Raw genomic sequence first — 20,819 nt, forward strand, 5'->3', positions numbered from 1 at the left:
CCTCCAGCATGCCAATGCCACCAGCCATACTGCTCGTTCTATGCGTGATTTCCTGCAAGACAGGAATGTCAGTGTTCTGCCATGGTCAGCAAAGAGCCCGGATCTCAATCTCATTGAGCACGTCTGGGACCTGTTGGATCGGAGGCTGAGGGCTAGGGCCATTCCCTCCAGAAATGTCCAGGAACTTGCAGGTGCCTTGGTGGAAGAGTGGGGTAACATCTCACAGCAAGAACTGGCAAATCTGGTGCAATCCATGAGGAGGAGATGCACTGCAGTACTTAATGCAGCTGGTGGCCACACCAGATATTGACTGTTACTTTTGATTTTGAGCCCCCCCCCCTTTGTTCAGGGACACATTATTCCATTTCTGTTAGCACATGTCTGTGGAACTTGTTCAGTTTATGTCTCAGTTGTTGAATCTTGTTATGTTCATACAAATATTTACACGTGGTAAGTTTGCTGAAAATAAACGCAGTTGACAGTGAGAGGACGTTTCTTTTTTTGCTGAGTTTATATGTATGTACAGTCGTGGCCAAAAGTTTTGAGAATGACACAAATATTAATTTCCACAAAGTTTGCTGCTTCAGTGTCTTTAGATATTTTTGTCAGATGTTACTATGGAATACTGAAGTATTATTACAAGCATTTCATGTGTCAAAGGCTTTTATTGACAATTACAAGAAGTTGATGCAAAGAGTCAATATTTGCAGTGTTCTTCCCTTCTTTTTCAAGACCTCTGCAATCCGCCCTGGCATGCTGTCAATTAACTTCTGGGCCACATCCCGACTGATGGCAGCCCATTCTTGCATAATCAATGCTTGGAGTTTGTCAGATTTTGGGGGTTTTTGTTTGTCCAGCCGCCTCTTGAGGATTGACCACAAGTTCTCAATGGGATTAAGGTCTGGGGAGTTTCCTGGCCATGGACCCAAAATATCGATGTTTTGTTCCCCGAGCCACTTAGTTATCACTTTTGCCTTATGGCAAGGTGCTCCATCATGCTGGAAAAGGCATTGTTCGTCACCAAACTGTTCCTGGATGGTTGGGAGTAGTTGCTCTCGGAGGATGTGTTGGTACCATTCTTTATTATTCTTAGGCAAAATTGTGAGTGAGCCCACTCCCTTGGCTGCTTTACTGTTGGCATGACACAGGACTGATGGTAGCGCTTACCTTGTCTTCTCCGGACAAGCTTTTTTTCGGAGGCCCCAAACAATCGGAAAGGGGATTCATCAGAGAAAAATACCCCAGTCCTCAGCAGTCCAATCCCTGTACCTTTTGCAGAATATCAGTCTGTCCCTGATGTTTTTCCTGGAGAGAAGTGGCTTCTTTGCTGCCCTTCTTGACACCAGGCCATCCTCCAAAAGTCTTCGTCTCACTGTGCGTGCAGATGCACTCACACCTGCCTGCTGCCATTCCTGAGCGAGCTCTGTACTGGTGGTGCCCCGATCCCGCAACTGAATCAACTTTAGGAGACGGTCCTGGCGCTTGCTGAACTTTCTTGGCACCCTGAAGCCTTCTTCACCACAATTGTACTGCTCTCCTTGAAGTTCTTGATGATCCGATAAATGGTTGATTTAGGTACAATCTTACTGGCAGCAATATCCTTGCCTGTGAAGCCCTTTTTGTGCAAAGCAATGATGACGGCACGTGTTTCCTTGCAGGTAACCATGGTTGACAGAGGAAGAACAATGATTCCAAGCACCACCCTCCTTTTGAAGCTTCCAGTCTGTTATTCAAACTCAATCAGCCTGACAGAGTTATCTCCAGCCTTGTCCTCGTCAACACTCACACCTGTGTTAACGAGAGAATCACTGACATGATGTCAGTTGGTCCTTTTGTGGCAGGGCTGAAATGCAGTGGAAATGTTTTTGGGGAATTCAGTTCCTTTGCATGGCAAAGAGAGACTTTGCAATTAATTGCAATTCATCTGATCACTCTTCATAACATTCTGCTGTATTTGCAAATTGCCATCATACAAATTGAGGCAGCAGACTTTGTGAAAATGTATATTTGTGTCATTCTCAAAACTTTTGGCCACGACTGTATATGATAGACACACAGCTTCATTAAGGCAGCACAGCTATTCACATTGACTGCCATACAAGAACATTCCTTTTTTCATGAATTCTGTGGTAAAATGTCTTTCATTCTGTGTCCTGAAGCAAAATCTTTCGAATTGGATGTTGATGTTTTACATATGTCAATACACAAGTGTATAGTTAAGCACATACCTGTCTCTGGAAGTATATATTTCCCCAGGTCTGGTTGAACTTGTAGCCGTCTAGTAGTACTGTCATTATGTAGTTTGCTGAGGCACAGTAATCACGAAGGTACTTGTCCTTTTCACTATACTCTGCCTTGAGCTGCCAAAATAATTGATTGCCATGTGTTGAAGAACTGAATGTGGCAATTTTCTGAATTAATCAAACCACCGTTATCTTTCTTTCATATGTATCTCCAAACCTGTTTTTTATGATTCAAAAATACTTTCCTAAACCTAAATAATCTACAAGATCAGAGTATTTTTTTATCTTTAAGTTGGGGCTGAAACGTAGACAAATATGCACACATTTATATGGATTTCTTTCAATGATCCCTAATATTCTGAACACATTCTCTCAATATTTTCTGTATATTTTCTGTTGACAAAATTTGAACTAGAAGGTACACTGTATTTAAAGGGATGGCTTAAGATAAATGTACTGAAAACCCTATTGAAAGAAAAATCCACGAGAAAATCTGTTGGACAACAATTGGGAGTGTTTTCAGCGGTTGAATGAATGTATTCAGAGCGTGCAAGGTAGGCACACCTACAGAATGTGTTACGTGACTAAATAAGGTAACTCTGAATACCAAATACTGAGAAGTGCGTAGGAAAGTTTGCTGATGAAACGACATTAGTAGGCTTGATTGCCAACAACGACGAGATGCCCCCCCCCCCCCCCCCCCCCGCCTATGGACATTACCCCATTATCTAATTAATCTCTAATCTAAAAAGAAAGGCGTGCGTATGAAAGGCACAAATTCCAAAGTCTGAATCGGCCCCATTATGAATTAGGTTATTATGAGATATACTATAGTTTAAGTTCAGCATGTGATTGAGTATGAATTTATGAATCTGTATACCGGTATACAGTTTTAGGAAGTGCACTGGTATTGTGAAAGGTCAGCAGAGGTCTCTATATCTCACCGAGTCCCAGGTCCTTTTACAGAAAGTGTCTATAGTGGTGGTAGCCTGAGACAGAGAGGACTGAGGAGCCAGACCAAGGAAGTCAAAGGTGTAATAGTATGTTGAGAAAGCCTAGGGAGAAGGAACAGTATGATGGTGACAATATATACTGTACATAGTTCAGACATCTTTCAAATTGGAGTGTTTGATTGAGCCTGCCCGGAGTGCCAGTTGAGTGGGCTTTGCGTAGATATGGGATGAATACTCACAAAGAAATTGCCACTGACTGGGGGCTGGTATACCCCGTTGAAGCCACAGTCAGGAGCCAGGGAGCAGGCAGTCAGGTTCATGATGTTCTTCATCTGGTTGAGACACCGCAGTGGCTCACTGGTCCCTGTGAAGGTGACCTCTGAGGCCGGGTCAAAGGTCACGGGTCTGGCAACGCAGGGGGAGTCATAGAGGTCACCCAGAGTCAGGGTTAGATTGTAGCCCAGGTGGTAACAGGGGTGCTTGACTGGGCGGGTAGACCCACTCATCTGAGAGAGGAGGAAGTTTGCTTGAATCAAAAGAAAAACAGCCCTTTAAACAGCCATAAAATGCTTCTGACTCAACTGAGAAGCATTCAGTCAAACAGATTTTGGGTAATTAGATTGGCCCCTAGATATTTATGATGTGCTTTAAAGCTGGAATCCATAGCGGTGAAACTGCCATGTCTGTTTGCGATATTACAGCAACAAAGTGGCTACTTTAAACAACGAACATTTCCCTCGGACATCATTGCACGTGCAATAAAACAGCAGAGTATGTACTTTGATTATTTTTACCACGATGCAGGATGCTCCTCTGACCTGTTACAATTTTTTAAAATCTAAAAACAATAATAAATGCACCTGAGATATCCAGTGGCGCTGTTTCAATTTATGCAGATCTTAACTTTAAAGAAGGCCTGGGTAAGGCCAAAACACTACTGCCTGTTTGCACGTTTCTCTTCCTGAAAACTGGTTTTATATCTACATGTAGGGGGAGTTTACCTGGCATTTTTACAGTACCCAAAACCATTCTGCAATTTCTTTGAGTCATATCTAACAGGTGACCAGACAACTACTTGCAGTACCTTCAGTAGATGAACCCGTAGCTGCCTCATGGCCTGTTCCTTGCCATAGCACAGGTAGCTGTGTGTGTACACCTCATACTGGTAACCATAGAGCTTGGGTTCCAGGGTGGAGGCAGGGTCCTGTACTGGCTGGCCGGGGGTAAAGGCTATCTGGGTAGAAGAGCCTCCCATGTCCAGGGCGCCCCAGATCTTCCTTCCTTTAGGGCTTACCCATTCTCCCTCGAAGGTGTACTGCTCAGGAGAAGTACAAATACTGTATGTTAGCTATAATGTTAAACTGCAAAGACCTGCAATTCACCATTATAACAAGCTATTACAGTGGTTATAAATGGTACTACTACTGTATATCCACAAACCTCTGTTAATTCTGCCTAAACAAGGTTGACACCATTCAGGAGTGTGTGTGTGCGGGTGCGCGTTCCCTATATTTGTATTCGTATTTATTATGGATCCCCATTAGCCAAAGCAGCAGCTACTCTTCCTGGGGTCCAGCAAAATTAAGGCAGTTTAATGTTAATGTTAAAAACCTTACAATACATTCACAGATTTCACAACACACTGTGTGCCCTAAGGCCCCTACTCCACCACTACCACATATCTACAGTACTAAATCCATGTGTATGTATAGTGCGTATGTTATCGTGTATGTGTGTGGATGCATGTGTCTGTGCCAATGTTTGTGTTGCTTCACAGTCCCCGCTGTTCCATAAGGTGTTTGTTTTTTTATCTGTTTTTTAAATCTAATTTTACTGCTTGTGTCAGTTACTTGATGTGGAATAGACTTCCATGTAGTCATGGCTCTATGCGGTACTGTCTGCCTCCCATAGTCGGTTCTGGACTTGGGGACTGTGAAGAGACCTCTTGTGGCATGTCTTGTGGGGTATGTATGGGTGTCCAAGCTATGTGCAAGTAGTTTAGACAGACAGCTTGGTACATTCAATATGTCAATACCTCTCATACACACCTTGATGAAGCTCTCTTGTAGATAGTTGATGGTAATCCATCCGTAAGCCCCTTCCTCCATCCCAGATAGGATCCGTGCCCCCCGGAAGTCAAAGGGATACCCCTGGATCACCTTGGTTACCTGCTCCAACACCTGATGAGACTGGGTGTGATTCTGTAGCCTGAGGAGAGGAAAATATTCAGCCACTCTTACCGGACAATGTAAGTAGATTTCATAACTGCTACTTTATTATTAAAACCAAGTTCTGCAGCCTGAAAGAGCATACATCACTCAGTCATAATGTACAGGAGGTTAAATACACTCAGAAAAAAGGGTTCCAAAAGCTTTGTGGTTCCAGGTAGAGCCCTCTGTGGAAAGGGTTTTACATGGAACCCAAAAGGGATGTTCCTGCAACCAAAAGGGTTCTTTAAAAAGGATCTCCCATGGGGACAGCCGTTATAGGTTCTAGACAGCACCTTTTTATTCTTAGAGTGTAGTCACCACATAGATTAGTGGGAGGTTTTCCTTGCACATTCATTCATAAAGTCGTAGTATTGGGATGAGGTAAATGAAAATGATTACACCTATCAAGATAACAGAGCGCAGTCTTGACTTACTGCAAGAGTCGCATGCCAGCGGTAGCACCAAGGTACACAGGAGTTTCCCTCCGCTGGTTGCCAGGGACGACTGCCAGTGCACTGTCCAGGCACTTCCTCAGACTGAGCCCTGCACCAGGTGGGTCCTGGGCATAGCTAGAGATGCCATCTCCTACGGACAAGCAGGGGACAGGGTGGTGAGTCACTGGTATATTTTTTTATGTGACAACCATTACTGGGTGGTAAATTATGATTTGTCTTGGCCCTTGCGATCAAGCTGCCATGAAAATAGGGGTAAGATGACTTAAGGGCATATTCTAACTTCTACCTTCTAGGGGCAAATCCTAACTACTCTCCCATTGACATCAAATTTGGTTGACAAATTCCGGTAACTTTCCCAAAATCCCAGATGAGGAACTCCAGGTTGGAGGCTGCCCCTGCAGCTTATTTCCTCCACATTCCAAAACCTGGGAATGTTGGGAAAGTTACTGGAATTTTGAAACCTTAACGTCATTGCATGACTAAGTGAATATTCGCCTTACGTAGAAGTTATTCACCCCTAAGAGATCAAATAATAGAGTAGTAATAATGGTTCACTGACAGCACTCAGCACTGACCGTCAACATCACAGACCAGCATCTGTGACACCACCCCAGTGTTGTTTTCTTTGTTGCCAGGCCAACGGTACATGTAGAGAGAAGTGTGTGTTGATCCAGCATCGAACACCATCCCATACTGAAGGACACACAGAGACAGAGAACTCAAATACCAACAGAGGGAGAGAGAGAGAAACTAAGAGTAACTTTGTCCTTACTGGGACAATCTAATAAATATACATTTTTGATAACGTCCCATATTATTGTTGGGACATTTTTGAGTACCTACTGTCCCATATTATTGTTGAATATTGTCCCATATTGGGAGCTTGACAGGGGCCCTGTCGCATCCTGTGAGGTATGTGCTTTGTGAAGTAACATTGATGTCTGGGAAATGATGAAGGAAATGTCATATTCAAATGGGTCAAGGGTGGAATTAGGAGGGAACGCGTTGGAACGGCGTTCCCAAAGTTAAATGATTTCAACATGAAAAACGTAGATTTTTAAGGTGGATTTTAGGATTTTACGTGGGTGAGTTCCCAGAGTGAATTTTCCCCAATTACTGTAGTTACAACCCAGGTAACAATTTTTCTTCACCTGCATGCGATGGGGGAGATCCACCAAGTGGTGCTGAACTAATGTGAGGATTAGAGCGATGATGCCCACGCATCCCATCACTACCACCACTGCAGCCAGCGCAACCTGTTTCACCATTGACATCTTAATTCCAAACACACCTGTAAGCCCACTCTCCCGGACACACACACACACACACAGACACACACACAGATTAAATTACACTTTGGTCTTCTTTTTATGCCACCATCGCGAAAGATAACATCTGTTTTACCAGTGACATCTTCATTCCAAACACACGTAAGCCCACTCTCCCGGAAAAACATACACACACATGGCAAATTTGTTGAGAACTAATCAACTGTCTCTCTGAAAATCAATCCTTTGATTATAAAAAAAAAATTATACTGGAGTTTTTTTTCATGCCATCAATGTGAAATATACATTGTCATCGATCTTCATTCATAAATATAACGTTATTTATAACACTATAACAGTACTTGTGACAGTTCATTTATTTCTATAAATAGGCAAAATGTCCACTGTCTATCCCAAAATAATGTATATCTTATCTGATGTATCTGCTTTGTTTTATCAGATTCTTATCAGACTCGTTACAGAGTTGGCAAGGACATCATTTTATATATATATATATAAAATCTGAATCAGAATATATATATGTAATCTGAATCAGAATATATATATGTAATCTGAATCAGAATATATATATATATAATCTGATTCAGATTTTACCACAGCAATTGTGAGTTTAATGTATTTATACCACTTGTCTCCTATGCCACTGTCTCCTCTTCTCCAAAGGTGTAAAGAACTGACAATGACTATTGTACATTATGTGATCTTAAAATGCTGTCTGTACATCCAAAATGTACATATCGCTTAACAGTATAGTTTTGTCTTGGTTTACTGCGTAGTGAGTGCTATTATAAAGATGTTAACATGAGAGCATTTTGCATAACGTATTTAACAGATAATGCTGCCTTCAAAATAACCATGAAAGACAAATAGGAGCAGTGACTGACTAGTAGTCAACCATTAACAGAGAAAGCCCCTGAACTCTTCTATTAAAACATGAGATGACGACAGGAGTTTTCCACTTGATCCTCCATGGTCCAACATGGTCAAAACAACTGGACTTACCGTCACAGAAGTTTCTTCTCTGTGATCTCTTCTCCCTGACCCCCAGGTCAAATTAGAAACAGATGCGTTACCTTAGAAATGTTTCGCAAGATCTTACACTGACCAGAGTATAGGCGTTCTCCGCCTTTCTCTTGTGCTCTCACTGACTCTCACTTACGCACTCTCTCTGTCTCTCTCACTCACCCTCTCTCTCGCTCTCTCACTCTTTCCCTCCCTACCTTACGTATCCCTAATAAACTCACACTCTCTCTCTCTTCCTCCCAAGATCTGATGCACTGTACAATTTGTCATCTTTCTTCCTCAAGTGGTAGGCTGAAATGTAATGTTAGAACCCTCACAACTACTCACGAATTTGATTACATTGTATATGTGGACATTTGAAGTATGTGATGTCTCATGTTTGACGTAATGCTGACAATGCTGCCTTTGAAATAACCATGAAAGACAAATGTTTGAGCATTCAACACTTATTGACTTTGCACTTGCATACAGGGCAGGACAGTATTTCCAAGAAACTGTCTCTTATCTTTACTGAAACCACTAAAACCAAGCCCTACCCTCATTGTCAATACACTCTTCAATAGGGCCCAACAGTGGAGGTGTCATAATACCCATAAAACTTATCGGTCAAACAGGGAAAAGGTTCCAATCGTTTGTCCACCATTACTTTTTCCCCATAGCTAATTTATGAAACACTTAAAATAAGGGCTGTGTTTTGTGTAGGCTTACTCTGGCGTGACATTTTGATAACCATGTAAATCTCTCTCGGACAAGGTGACTTTTATCAATATATTTGCCTCTTTTTACTCTCAAATTTGAAAATGCTAATTAGATTTAAAGTAGACATTATGCAAGACTACAAATCCCTGCAAGCTCCAAAGCAGACATTATGCAAGACTACAAATCCCTGCAAGCTCCTGCACGTCATCTCTAGCCGACACGTTTGCTAACAGGTATTGTGTCAACTTAAAACTTGCACAAGAAAGTTCACAGAATTGTGAATTTAAAGAAATGTAGCTAGTTTATTAATTACAACATTTTGCTAATATGATATAGTTAATCCAGAGATTCTTACCTTTGCCTCAAGTTGTCAGACTCATCCAGATCATCATGGCATTCGTAGTTCTTCACATTAGCAGCTAATTAGCATTTCATTTTTGGGTGGTAAATACAGGTGAATATATTGATAAAAGTCACTTTGTCCTAGAGAGATTTACACTGTTATCAAAACGTCACGCCAGGGTAGGCCTACAAGAAACACAGCCCTTATTTTAAGTGTTTCTAAAATCCCTTATGTGAAAAATGAATGGTGGAAAAACTATTGGAACCATTTCCTTGTTTGACCACTAGGTTTTATAGGTATTATGACTCATACTGTGGTACTCTATAACTCAATAACTAACTAAAATAATTTTTTACATGCACTGCAAAGGGGTTACCGTGAATTTGGAAAGTAAAATTCTGTATTTCATATTACAAAACACTGTAATATAAATATGGTATTGAAGCAAGTACTGTGTAAAGAGACACAGTCAATCCTAAAAATGTACTGTATTATACTGTAAAAAAAGTAAATGCTACCGTAATCAGAATGATTGAATGAAATTCATTGCGGGGTGGGGTTTGTATTTCAGAGTATTTTACTGTAATTACAAGGGATTGGTGTCAGCATGTTGGCTGCTAGGTAAAGTGTTTACACATTACAGAATATTTATGAATATTTGGTGGCACTTCTAGAGGCCTTAACAAAGGCTTCCAAACTGGCAGCAACTACAGGGAAAATTAGAACAAAACGACATGGCAAAATGCTCAACCATATAAGGTTTAAAGGGATACTTCTGGATATTTAAAAATCTACTTCCCCGGAGTCATATTAAGTTATCGATACCTTTTGTAGTTTTGCGAGCCAATGCTAATTGGCATTAGCACAATGACTGGACGTATATAGAATAGTTGCGAATTTGGCTTCCCTAAAATGGGAAGCCTGGGGAAGTTCCATGGCAGAAGTCAGCTATAGAGGGCTTGGAACCTGGTGTAAATCAGTGACGCCTTGCAACACATCAAACCAATCAAGTGCCTTGCTTGGAAGGAGCTCCAAAGGTGCTCACCAGATTAGTGCCATAGGAGCAACACTGAGGACTAAAAATGTCAACAAAACAAGCACGGGTGACAAAACATTTTAGATAATTTGCAGCACGTTGGTTTTCAGAGCATTTCTCTGTTATTTCGAGTTGAGCTAAACATGCAGCAAGAGGAGAGAAATGGTCTACAAAACTGGCCATATCAATATTTTTATGTTGATATTTCTGAAATGATATTTGGCTGTAAAGGCTAGCATGAGGGACAAGTATCTAGCTACAATGAGGTTTGTTTAGAGAAAAGTCAGCTAACCTTGTAAGCTACCTAGGCATAATTAACTAGCTTGCTACTAGCTAGTTTAAATCCTCTCACAATTATAAAGCCAACCTTTAATTTTACCTAAAATGTTAGCTGTGTTAGCCACACAAGCTTATCCAGAGTCAGTGATACATGAAGCAGCCATGTACTATTAGTGGGAGGTTTTCTATCTATGGGAACTGCAATAATTTTGCTAGAAACATTGCTAAAATAAAGGAAATTAAATGAACCTCATAAAATGTCACCTGTAATGCTCATCTCCTGTAGCCTAATTCTCCTTATTTTCGTACTGTACCTCGATAACACAGCTTGGATTTACACTAAACAATTTTATATGTCAGCACTTATAAGGAATGTACAAAATCTAGTGTATGGTTTGCCTCATATATATTGTCTACTGGTATCATTTTAAATTGAGAAAATACACAGAGTATACGAAACATTACGAACACCATCCTAATATTGAGTTTTCAATACCCCTTTCAAAGGTGCTTACATTTTTTGTCTTTCCCATTCATGCGCTGAATGGCACACATACACAATCCATGTCTCAATTGTCTCAAGCCTTAAAAATCCTTCTTGAACCTGTCTATAACAGTCTCCTCCCCTTCATCTACACTGATTGAAGTGGATTTAACAAGTGACATCAATAAGGGATCATAGCTTTCTCCTGGATTTACCTGGTCAGTTTATGTCATGGAAAGAGCAGATGTTCTTAATATTTGTATACTCAGTGTATAGCTCAACATGTAAACAATGTGTGAGTTTAGCTATTCTCTGCTTCAGATGACAGATGCTCATAAGGCCAGTAATGCCATCATACTGTAGGCCTATGGCTGCATTGGTGATGCATGCCATATGATAAGCTGCTAAATGGATTCACATAGCTGATATAATGAGAGAAAGTGACAATCAAATAAAACAGATTTAAGATCTTACAAATAGACAAAAAGGAAATGTTCATTTGAGAATACAACACATAAACACAGACACATTATAGACAGAACCCCCTCCCCTATTTATTGCAGATTGTGATATGTGATTAATCAACAGACACTGGTTCATTTTGAATAATACTTTAACAATTAAAACAAGTTTAAACACTTTACTTCAAAGAATCAATACTTCATCACTTCAAAACACACAAATAAGCGAACTCGTATGAAAAGTTAGACATCTTAGTTTAAACAACAATAGATAATTAAGTGGTAACAAGTAGGCTATAATTACTGAAGCATAATTTCAAGTGAACAAAAAAACTCCATACCAGTGGTGGCCAACCTTGCTCCACTGATCCCTGATCTACTAGGTGAGCCGACTTCTTTTCCAGCCCAGCAAAAGCACACTTGATTATCAACTCATTAAATTTGATAAGTTAAATCAGCTGCGTTATTGCTGGGCTGAAACAAAACCCTGCACACCCAGCAGACCACCAGCAGGATTGACCTGCTCCAATTGTAATAGGTTTATACATTGTGTGTGATGTTTAACTATATTTTTGTATACAACATTTGCTAACATAGGTAGGCCTACACATATAACCCATGGCATATAGGATATACCCTTAGTCTCTTGGGAGATTCATTGGGACCTCTCTCTTCATCTGCAAAAGTGCCTTCACAACTTTCCATTTCTAAGGACAGAAAACATCACAAAGAAACAGGCTTCATTATACACAAATGAGACAGCACTCTATATTATGTTGCTATTATCTCTCTGTCCTCAAAGATTTCCCCTGTAGGGGCTGGAACTGGATAATCTTTTCTTAATGTCCTCCCACAAAATTACCTGCCCTATCCAGTAGCCTACACTCTCCCTTTAGTGACAATTTCACCCACTTTTCCATGGCTGTTATCTACAAATGCATTTGGAGACTGTGTTTTTAATTTACAATGATTACATCAAGATAGCTAGCTAATAGGAAGTTAGTACCTTTTTTTCTAAGAGTGTAGCTGTTATTCGGCTGTCCCCATAGCAGTACCCTTTGAAAAACCCTTTTTGGTTTCATGAAGAACCCTTTCCACAGAGGGTTCCAAAAGGGTTCTACCTGAAACCAAAAATGGTTCTACCTGGAACCAAAAATGGTTATCCTATGGGGACAGCTGAAGAACCCTTTTGGAACTCTTTTTATAAGAGTGTAGCTTGATGACATTTTTATAATTAAAAAAAAAATGATTTCACCTTTATTTATCCAGGTAGGCCAGTTGAGAACAAGTTCTCATTTACAACTGCGACCTGGCCAAGATAAAGCAAAGCAGTGCGACACAAACAACAACACAGAGTTACACATGGAATAAACAAACGTACAGTCAATAACACAATAGAAAACAATCTATATACAGTGTGTGCAAATGAGGTAAGATTAGGGAGGTAAAGCAATAAATAGGCCATAGTGGCGAAGTAATTACAATTTAGCAATTAAACACTGGAGTGATAGATGAGCAGAAGATGAATGTGCAAGTAGAGATACTGGGGTGCAAAGGAGCAGAAAAATGAATAACAATTTAATTCACTTAGCTAAACAGTGTGTACAGTTAGCTAGCTAGCTAGCTAGCAGCTAATTTTAGTTAGCCAACAAAGTGACCTACTGGCCGACAGCTATCTAACTAGCTACTAATATATTGTCTTTTAACATTTTAAAAATGTATTTATTTACCTGAATAGTTTTTCCCACTGCCTCTGTTTTTTGTGTCCTTACAAAAACAAAATAGTGGTCAATCTTCACAATATTTTCAGGGTTTACGAAGTGCAGCCAGCAGTCATGTGGACAAGTGGAGACAAGGAAAAAATTGTTTGTCATCAGAGCGGTTTAGAACATGTTGTGACGTTTGACTTTACCAGCGTAATCCACTTTCAATTTCAATAAATTTCAATCACAGACAGTTGGCCACACTTGATAACTTGAAAACTAGCACTTGAAACTAGCATAGGCAACAACTACCTGGAAGGAAAACAGTGACAAACAACACACAGCACCCCTTCTACGGGCCTGTGGGGGCAGGGTTTCTTGAAATGTAACATCCAATCAAAATCTTAATTGGATGTTACATTGGTCCAGTGGACCATTCAACCCGTTTTTACAGTACAAAGTTCCCCAGACTTCCAAGGGAGGCGTGAGAACGATGTGATTTTGGAGGTATGACAAAGCGAGACTAGTACATCAATGGTAACAGCTATTGTGCTAACGCTAGTTCATCTGACTCTGGGGAAGTAGATAAAGGGCTTCCCTTTACAGTAAGTATCCATTTACAGTAAGACTTGATGCCACTACAATCTGTCCCCTATACAGAGCTTTCAGAAAGTATTCATATCCCTTGATATATTCCAAAGTCAAGGGGTGTGAAAACTTTCTGAAGGCACTGTATTTGTTTAAAATCTATCAATTGACAGACAAATAATCATGTTTGTTTGCAAAATACTATATACTATATCCGCCTCACTCTCAGAGAAATAAGTAGTACTGCTAGGTTTTACACAGTCAAATGTAACAAATAACTAACAAAGAAATGTACAAATTATATATTTGTGACATCAATATGGTTTTTGTGCTTGATGTTTGTTGCGACTGCACTTGAAGAAACTTTCAAAGTTCTTGACATTTTCCATATTGACTGACCTTCATGTCTTAAAGTAATGATGGACTGTCATTTCTCTTTACTTATTTGAGCTGTTCTTGCCATAATATGGACTTTGTCTTTTACCAAATAGGGCTATCTTCTGTATACCAACCCTACCTTGCCACAACACAACTGATTGGCTCAAATGCATTAAGAAGGAAAAATTTCACAAATGTTCATTTAAATGCATTCCAGGTGATTACCTCATGAAGCTGGTTGAGAGAATGCCAAGAGTGTGCAAAACTGTCATCAGGGCAAAGGGTGGTTACTTTAAAGAATCTCAAATGAATTTTGATTTGTTTAACACTTTTTTGGTTACTACATGATACCATATGTGTTATTTCCTACTTTGATGTCTTCACTATTATTCTACAATGTAATAATAAACAAAAATCCTGGAATGCGTAGGTGTGTCCAAACTTTTGACTGGTACTATATATATATATATTTTTATACACTGCTCAAAAAAATAAAGGGAACACTTAAACAACACAATGTAACTCCAAGTCAATCACACTTCTGTGAAATCAAACTGTCCACTTAGAAAGCAACACTGATTGACAATAAATTTCACATGCTGTTGTGCAAATGGAATAGACAACAGGTGGAAATTATAGGCAATTAGCAAGACACCACCAATAAAGGAGTGGTTCTGCAGGTGGTGACCACAGACCACTTCTCAGTTCCTATGCTTCCTGGCTGATGTTTTGAATGCTGGCGGTGCTTTCACTCTAGTGGTAGCATGAGACGGAGTCTACAACCCACACAAGTGGCTCAGGTAGTGCAGCTCATCCAGGATGGCACATCAATGCGAGCTGTGGCAAGAAGGTTTGCTGTGTCTGTCAGCGTAGTGTCCAGAGCATGGAGGCGCTACCAGGAGACAGGCCAGTACATCAGGAGATGTGGAGGAGGCCGTAGGAGGGCAACTACCCAGCAGCAGGACCGCTACCTCCGCCTTTGTGCAAGGAGGAGCAGGAGGAGCACTGCCAGAGCCCTGCAAAATGACCTCAGCAGGCCACAAATGTGCATGTGTCTGCTCAAACGGTCAGAAACAGACTCCATGAGGGTGGTATGAGGGCCCGACGTCCACAGGTGGGGGTTGTGCTTACAGCCCAACACCGTGCAGGACGTTTGGCATTTGCCAGAGAACACCAAGATTGGCAAATTCGCCACTGGCGCCCTGTGCTCTTCACAGATGAAAGCAGGTTCACACTGAGCACGTGACAGTCGTGACAGAGTCTGGAGACGCCGTAGAGAACGTTCTGCTGCCTGCAACATCCTCCAGCATGACCGGTTTGGCGGTGGGTCAGTCATGGTGTGGGGTGGCATTTCTTTGGGGGGCCGCACAGCCCTCCATGGCAGTCAGGTAGCCTGACTGCCATTAGGTACCGAGATGAGATCCTCAGACCCTTTGTGAAACCATATGCTGGTGCGGTTGGCTCTGGGTTCCTCCTAATGCAAGACAATGCTAGACCTCATGTGGCTGGAGTGTGTCAGCAGTTCCCGCAAGAGGAAGGCATTGATGCTATGGATTGGCCCGCCCGTTCCCCAGACCTGAATCCAATTGAGCACATCTGGGACATCATGTCTCGCTCCATCCACCAATGCCACGTTGCACCACAGACTGTCCAGGAGTTGGCGGATGCTTTAGTCCAGGTCTGGGAGGAGATCCCTCAGGAGACCATCCGCCACCTCATCAGGAGCATGCCCAGGCGTTGTAGGGAGGTCATACAGGCACGTGGAGGCCACACACACTACTGAGCCTCATTTTGACTTGTTTTAAGGACATTACATCAAAGTTGGATCAGCCTGTAGTGTGGTTTTCCACTTTAATTTTGAGTGTGACTCCAAATCCAGACCTCCATGGGTTGATAAATTTTGTTGTCAGCACATTCAACTATGTAAAGAAAAAAGTATTTAATAAGATTATTTCATTCATTCAGATCTAGGATGTGTTATTTTAGTGTTCCCTTTATTTTTTTTGAGCAGTATATATATGTATATATTTTTTTAAATAATGAATTACAGTAATATGAGATCTGTATGAAAAACTTTTACATTTGAAAGTTTTGTCATTTAGCAGAAGCTTTTATCCAGAACAACTTACAGTAAGTGCATTCATCTTAATGAATGTTTGTCTATGGAGAGTGCATGACTGTGTGCTCGAATTTATACACCTGTCAGCAACGGGTGTGGCTAAAATAGCCAAATCCACTCATTTGAAGGGGTGTCCACATACTTTTGTATATATAGTAGGCCACACAAGCTCACAGAACGGAACCTCCGAATGCTGAAGCGCTTAGCGCGTAAAAATCGTCTGTCCTCTGTTGCAACACTCACTACCGAGTTCCAAACTGCCTCTGGAAGCAACGTCAGCACAAGAACTGTTCGTCGGGAGCTTCATAAAATGGGTTTCCATGGCCGAGCAACTGCACACAAGCCTAAGATCACCATGTGCAATGCCAAGCAGCGGCTGAAGTGGTGTGAAGCTCGCCGCCATTGGACTCTGGAGCAGTGGAAACGCTCTCTCTGCCAGGAGAACGCTATCTGCCCCAATGCATAGTTCCAACTGTAAAGTTTGGTAGAGGAGGAATAATGGTCTGGGGCTGTTTTTCATGGTTCGGGCTAGGCCCCTTAGTTCCAATCTTAACGCTACAGCATACAATGACATTCTAGACGATTCTGTGTTCCAACTTTGTGGCAACAGTTTGGGGAAGTCCCTTTCCTGTTTCAGCATGACAATGCCCCAGTACACAAAGCGAGGTCGTTGTGGAAGAACTTGACTGGCCTTCACAGAGCCCTGATAGTGTGCTTCGCAGAGCTTTACATGTTGTTTCAGAAGTCAGTGTGATGAATGAAACCTTTGTTTTCTGAGCCAAGGACAGTGATCTTGACAGCCTTCATGGGCCACACAACAAACTGTAGTAGAGGAGGCACAGACAGCACACTGTGAAAGAGGGGGCACAGAAAGCCCACTGTGAAAGAGGGGGCACAGAAAGCACACTGTGAAAGAGGAGGCACAGACAGCACACTGCAGAGGTGGCACAGACAGCACACTGTGAAAGAGGGGGTACAGACAGCACACTGGGAAATAGAGGGCACAGACAACAATTTACTTTACACTGAAAACACTCAGATATAAGTTGTATGGAGATATCAATGTTATGTAACTTGAAAATTAAATAAATGCCCATCGTTTGTTGCTATGGCAATGGCCCTCTGGACTCCGAGCACCTGTGCACCTTGTGTGAGCACCCTCTCCCATGTCTTTTCTCCAGCACACTTTTTGCTCCCTGATTAGTCCCTTACAAAAACTTACCTCTGGCCTGTGCCTCCCACACAAAGACTGCAACCCATCAGAGTCAATTATAAATTTACGTTTAGGATTTATAATGTTTAGGTGTGAATAAAACCTATCAATAATCAATAATTACAGATCAGTTCACAGAATACCTATGCTCAATTCAATTGTGCGGTATTACAAAAAACGTGCTAATTTGCACAAGCATACACTCAGTAATGCACGCACGTCCCACACACACACAAGTTGCTTTGTAGATGGAGTGATCGGTGATTCCTTTCTTCATACCCATATGAATAATTAAGAACTATTTGCACTAAGTCTGTATCAATCACCAAATCTCAGGTCATTACCTGAAGCCTCATAGAACACTACCACTGAAGTTTCACAGAACTAGGAATCCATAACTGGGATTTCTGGAAACCCTGAGAATTTGGGGAAAGTTACCAGATTTTTGCAACCTTACATGACATAACATTACTGGACTACTGAAATTCCTCAGGACATTACCACTGAAGCTCCATGGTTAAGCTAGTGCTGGAGGCTAGTGGAGTTGACTCCTCTGACACAAACATACAGTTTGATATTTGTGGATACAATGTCACATATAGCACTGGACACAGGGTAGGCGGTATCATCTTTATATTTTTTGTACTAATTATGCATTGAGTGGTCTGTGTGTTTTATTATAAGGTTTCTAATTAAAGAGACATTGGGGGCGCGGCACTGCTGCCAGACCCTGAGCTAACCTGCATGAATTGTTTTTTTGTTTATAGTTATATCTGGGGGTGCAACTTTCACTGGGGACAGGGGGGACATGTACCCCCACATTCTGAAATACCATTTTTGTCCCCCCAGTTTTATAATTGGAATGTGATACAAAATGAGGCAAAGGTGTGCTTTAGGACCATTCGGAAGACTCTGAGCGGTCGGGTAGACTGTTTTGAGTGTTTATCAGACTGGATTAAAAAAAATAAAAAACAATAATACAAACAAAATGGTCGGTGAATAACATTGCAGCTTAGAAACAAGAACTTACAATTAATTACAAACACAAAGTCCGCATTTCAGGACATTGTTAAAGGAATTTTATATCTTGATGATAATAATCAATAATCAATTCGCCTTGACTAATGCCCAAGGTTTGTAAGACAATGGGTTAAAATAATTAGGCAAGGACTCAGCTTTCTGCAAAAGGTTTCTGTAGCTTTATTCATGAGAACGTTCTGAGGTCAGGATAACAAAACAGTCATTTTATAGTTCTTGCTTACTTACGCACATGCAATTACACACAAACTGTTGGTGACCTGCAACCCCCATTGACTTCTCACACTGTTTATCACATTCTAGCTCAGCCTGTTCCTTTCCTTCAAGGTTAGGAACTCTTTGAAGTTTTACTCCCTTTACCATCTGCTTCTCTATCTCTCTATACTAATTGCATACACACACATTTCTTTCCCTCTCCAGTGGTTCCTGGACTCTCTGGAACTAATCAGACCAATCGATCACTACATTGATCATTACATTGATTATTCATTAACCATGCTGTATGACTAATAATTCATCATGGTTTATTGATTCATTTACCTTTATTAGATAATTCTCTTATCAGACATGCACTTCTTTACATTACAACGGTTTGGTTTGTTTGATCTGAGCAATTTTTCTTAGCTATCAAAGATAATTGTGTAGTTTAGAGTAATTAGAGTAATTATCGAGGCTAGCTATTTTTTCGTCCTCCTAACGTAGTCAACACTGCTAGCTGCTAGCTAGTCAACACTGCTAGCTAGTCAACACTGCTAGCTAGCCAACCTAGCCAACCTCTACCGACTAGCAGCACTGTAGAAACTATTACATTACAACGGAACGACTTGATTAGTGTAGTGTAGTGTTAGTTAGCTAGCTACATAGTTGTCTTTGCTGTCTTTGTATCTAAGATAATTGTGTAGTTTAGAGTAATTATCGAGGTTAGCTAGCCAGCCGCGACGCCTTGTCCAGACTCCAGACTTAGTCAACACACCTAGTCATCAAACCCACTGCTAGCTAGTGGGTTTGCTAGCTAGCCAACCGTTACCGACTAGCAGCGCTGTAGATACTAATACATTACAACGGAACGATTTGACTAGTACAGTGTTAGCTAGCTAGCTACATAGTTGTCTTTGTCATAGCTTGATAATTGTGTAGTTTAGTAATTATCGAGGTTAGCTAGGTTAGCTAGCCAGCTATTTCCGTCCCCCGCGACGCCATTGTTCCATACCTAGCCAACTATTACCGACGAGCAGCATTGTAGAAACTAAATACATTACAAAGGAACGTCTTGATTAGTGTTATGTTATGTTAGCTAGCTACAAAGTTGCTTTTGTATAATAGCCAACCTCTACCGACTAGCAGCACTGTAGAAACTATTACATTACAACGGAACGACTTGATTAGTGTAGTGTTGTTTTAGTTAGCTAGCATTTGTCATTTTAGTCAATAAGATTTTCGCAACGTAAGCTTAACTTTCTGAACATTCGAGACGTGTAGTCCACTTGTCATTCCAATCTCCTTTGCATTAGCGTAGCCTCTTCTGTAGCTTGTCAACAATGTGTCTGTCTATCCCTGTTCTCTCCCCTCTGCACAGGCCATACAAACGCCTCACACCGCGTGGCCGCTGCCACTCTAACCTGGTGGTCCCAGCGCGCACGACCCACGTGGAGTTCCAGGTCTCCGGCAGCCTCTGGAACTGCCGGTCTGCGGCCAACAAGGCTGAGTTCATCTCAGCCTATGCTACCCTCCAGTCCCTAGACTTCCTGGCGCTGACGGAAACATGGATTACCACAGATAACACTGCTACTCCTACTGCTCTCTCCTCGTCTGCCCACGTGTTCTCGCATACCCCTAGAGCATCGAGCCAGCGGGGTGGTGGCACTGGAATCCTCATCTCTCCCAAGTGGACATTCTCTCTTTCTCCCCTGACCCATCTGTCTATCTCCTCATTTGAATTCCATGCTGTCACAGTTACCAGCCCTTTCAAGCTTAACATCCTTATCATTTATCGCCCTCCAGGTTCCCTTGGAGAGTTCATCAATGAGCTTGACGCCTTGATAAGTTCCTTTCCTGAGGATGGCTCACCTCTCACAGTTCTGGGTGACTTTAACCTCCCCACATCTACCTTTGACTCATTCCTCTCTGCCTCCTTCTTTCCACTCCTCTCCTCTTTTGACCTCACCCTCTCACCTTTCCCCCCTACTCACAAGGCAGGCAATACGCTTGACCTCATCTTTACTAGATGCTGTTCTTCCACTAATCTCATTGCAACTCCCCTCCAAGTCTCCGACCACTACCTTGTATCCTTTTCCCTCTCGCTCTC

At 41.5% G+C, this 20,819-nt stretch overlaps 1 protein-coding gene across 2 annotated transcripts in view; it reads right to left on the bottom strand.

Moving 5' to 3' along the window:
• Positions 1-8,521, bottom strand: part of entpd8 (ectonucleoside triphosphate diphosphohydrolase 8) — a 10,053-nt gene extending 1,532 nt beyond the window's left edge. The window contains exons 1-9 of one of the 2 annotated variants that reach the window (XM_029693547.1): positions 8,153-8,518; positions 7,013-7,152; positions 6,437-6,554; positions 5,841-5,991; positions 5,245-5,404; positions 4,281-4,511; positions 3,436-3,702; positions 3,188-3,298; positions 2,229-2,360 (exon numbers count right to left, since the gene is read on the bottom strand). In XM_029693547.1, the coding sequence (XP_029549407.1) occupies positions 2,229-2,360; positions 3,188-3,298; positions 3,436-3,702; positions 4,281-4,511; positions 5,245-5,404; positions 5,841-5,991; positions 6,437-6,554; positions 7,013-7,135 (1,293 nt within the window). In that variant the 5' untranslated portion in view covers positions 7,136-7,152; positions 8,153-8,518. Of the gene's footprint in view, positions 1-2,228; positions 2,361-3,187; positions 3,299-3,435; positions 3,703-4,280; positions 4,512-5,244; positions 5,405-5,840; positions 5,992-6,436; positions 6,555-7,012; positions 7,153-8,152 lie in introns of both variants that reach the window. The other variant, XM_029693548.1, reaches the window with a different exon arrangement.
• Between the last annotated feature and the right edge of the window lie 12,298 nt (positions 8,522-20,819).

Source organism: Salmo trutta, chromosome 16 (assembly GCF_901001165.1).
Source record: "Salmo trutta chromosome 16, fSalTru1.1, whole genome shotgun sequence".
In the NCBI taxonomy this organism is placed as follows: Eukaryota; Metazoa; Chordata; class Actinopteri; order Salmoniformes; family Salmonidae; genus Salmo; species Salmo trutta.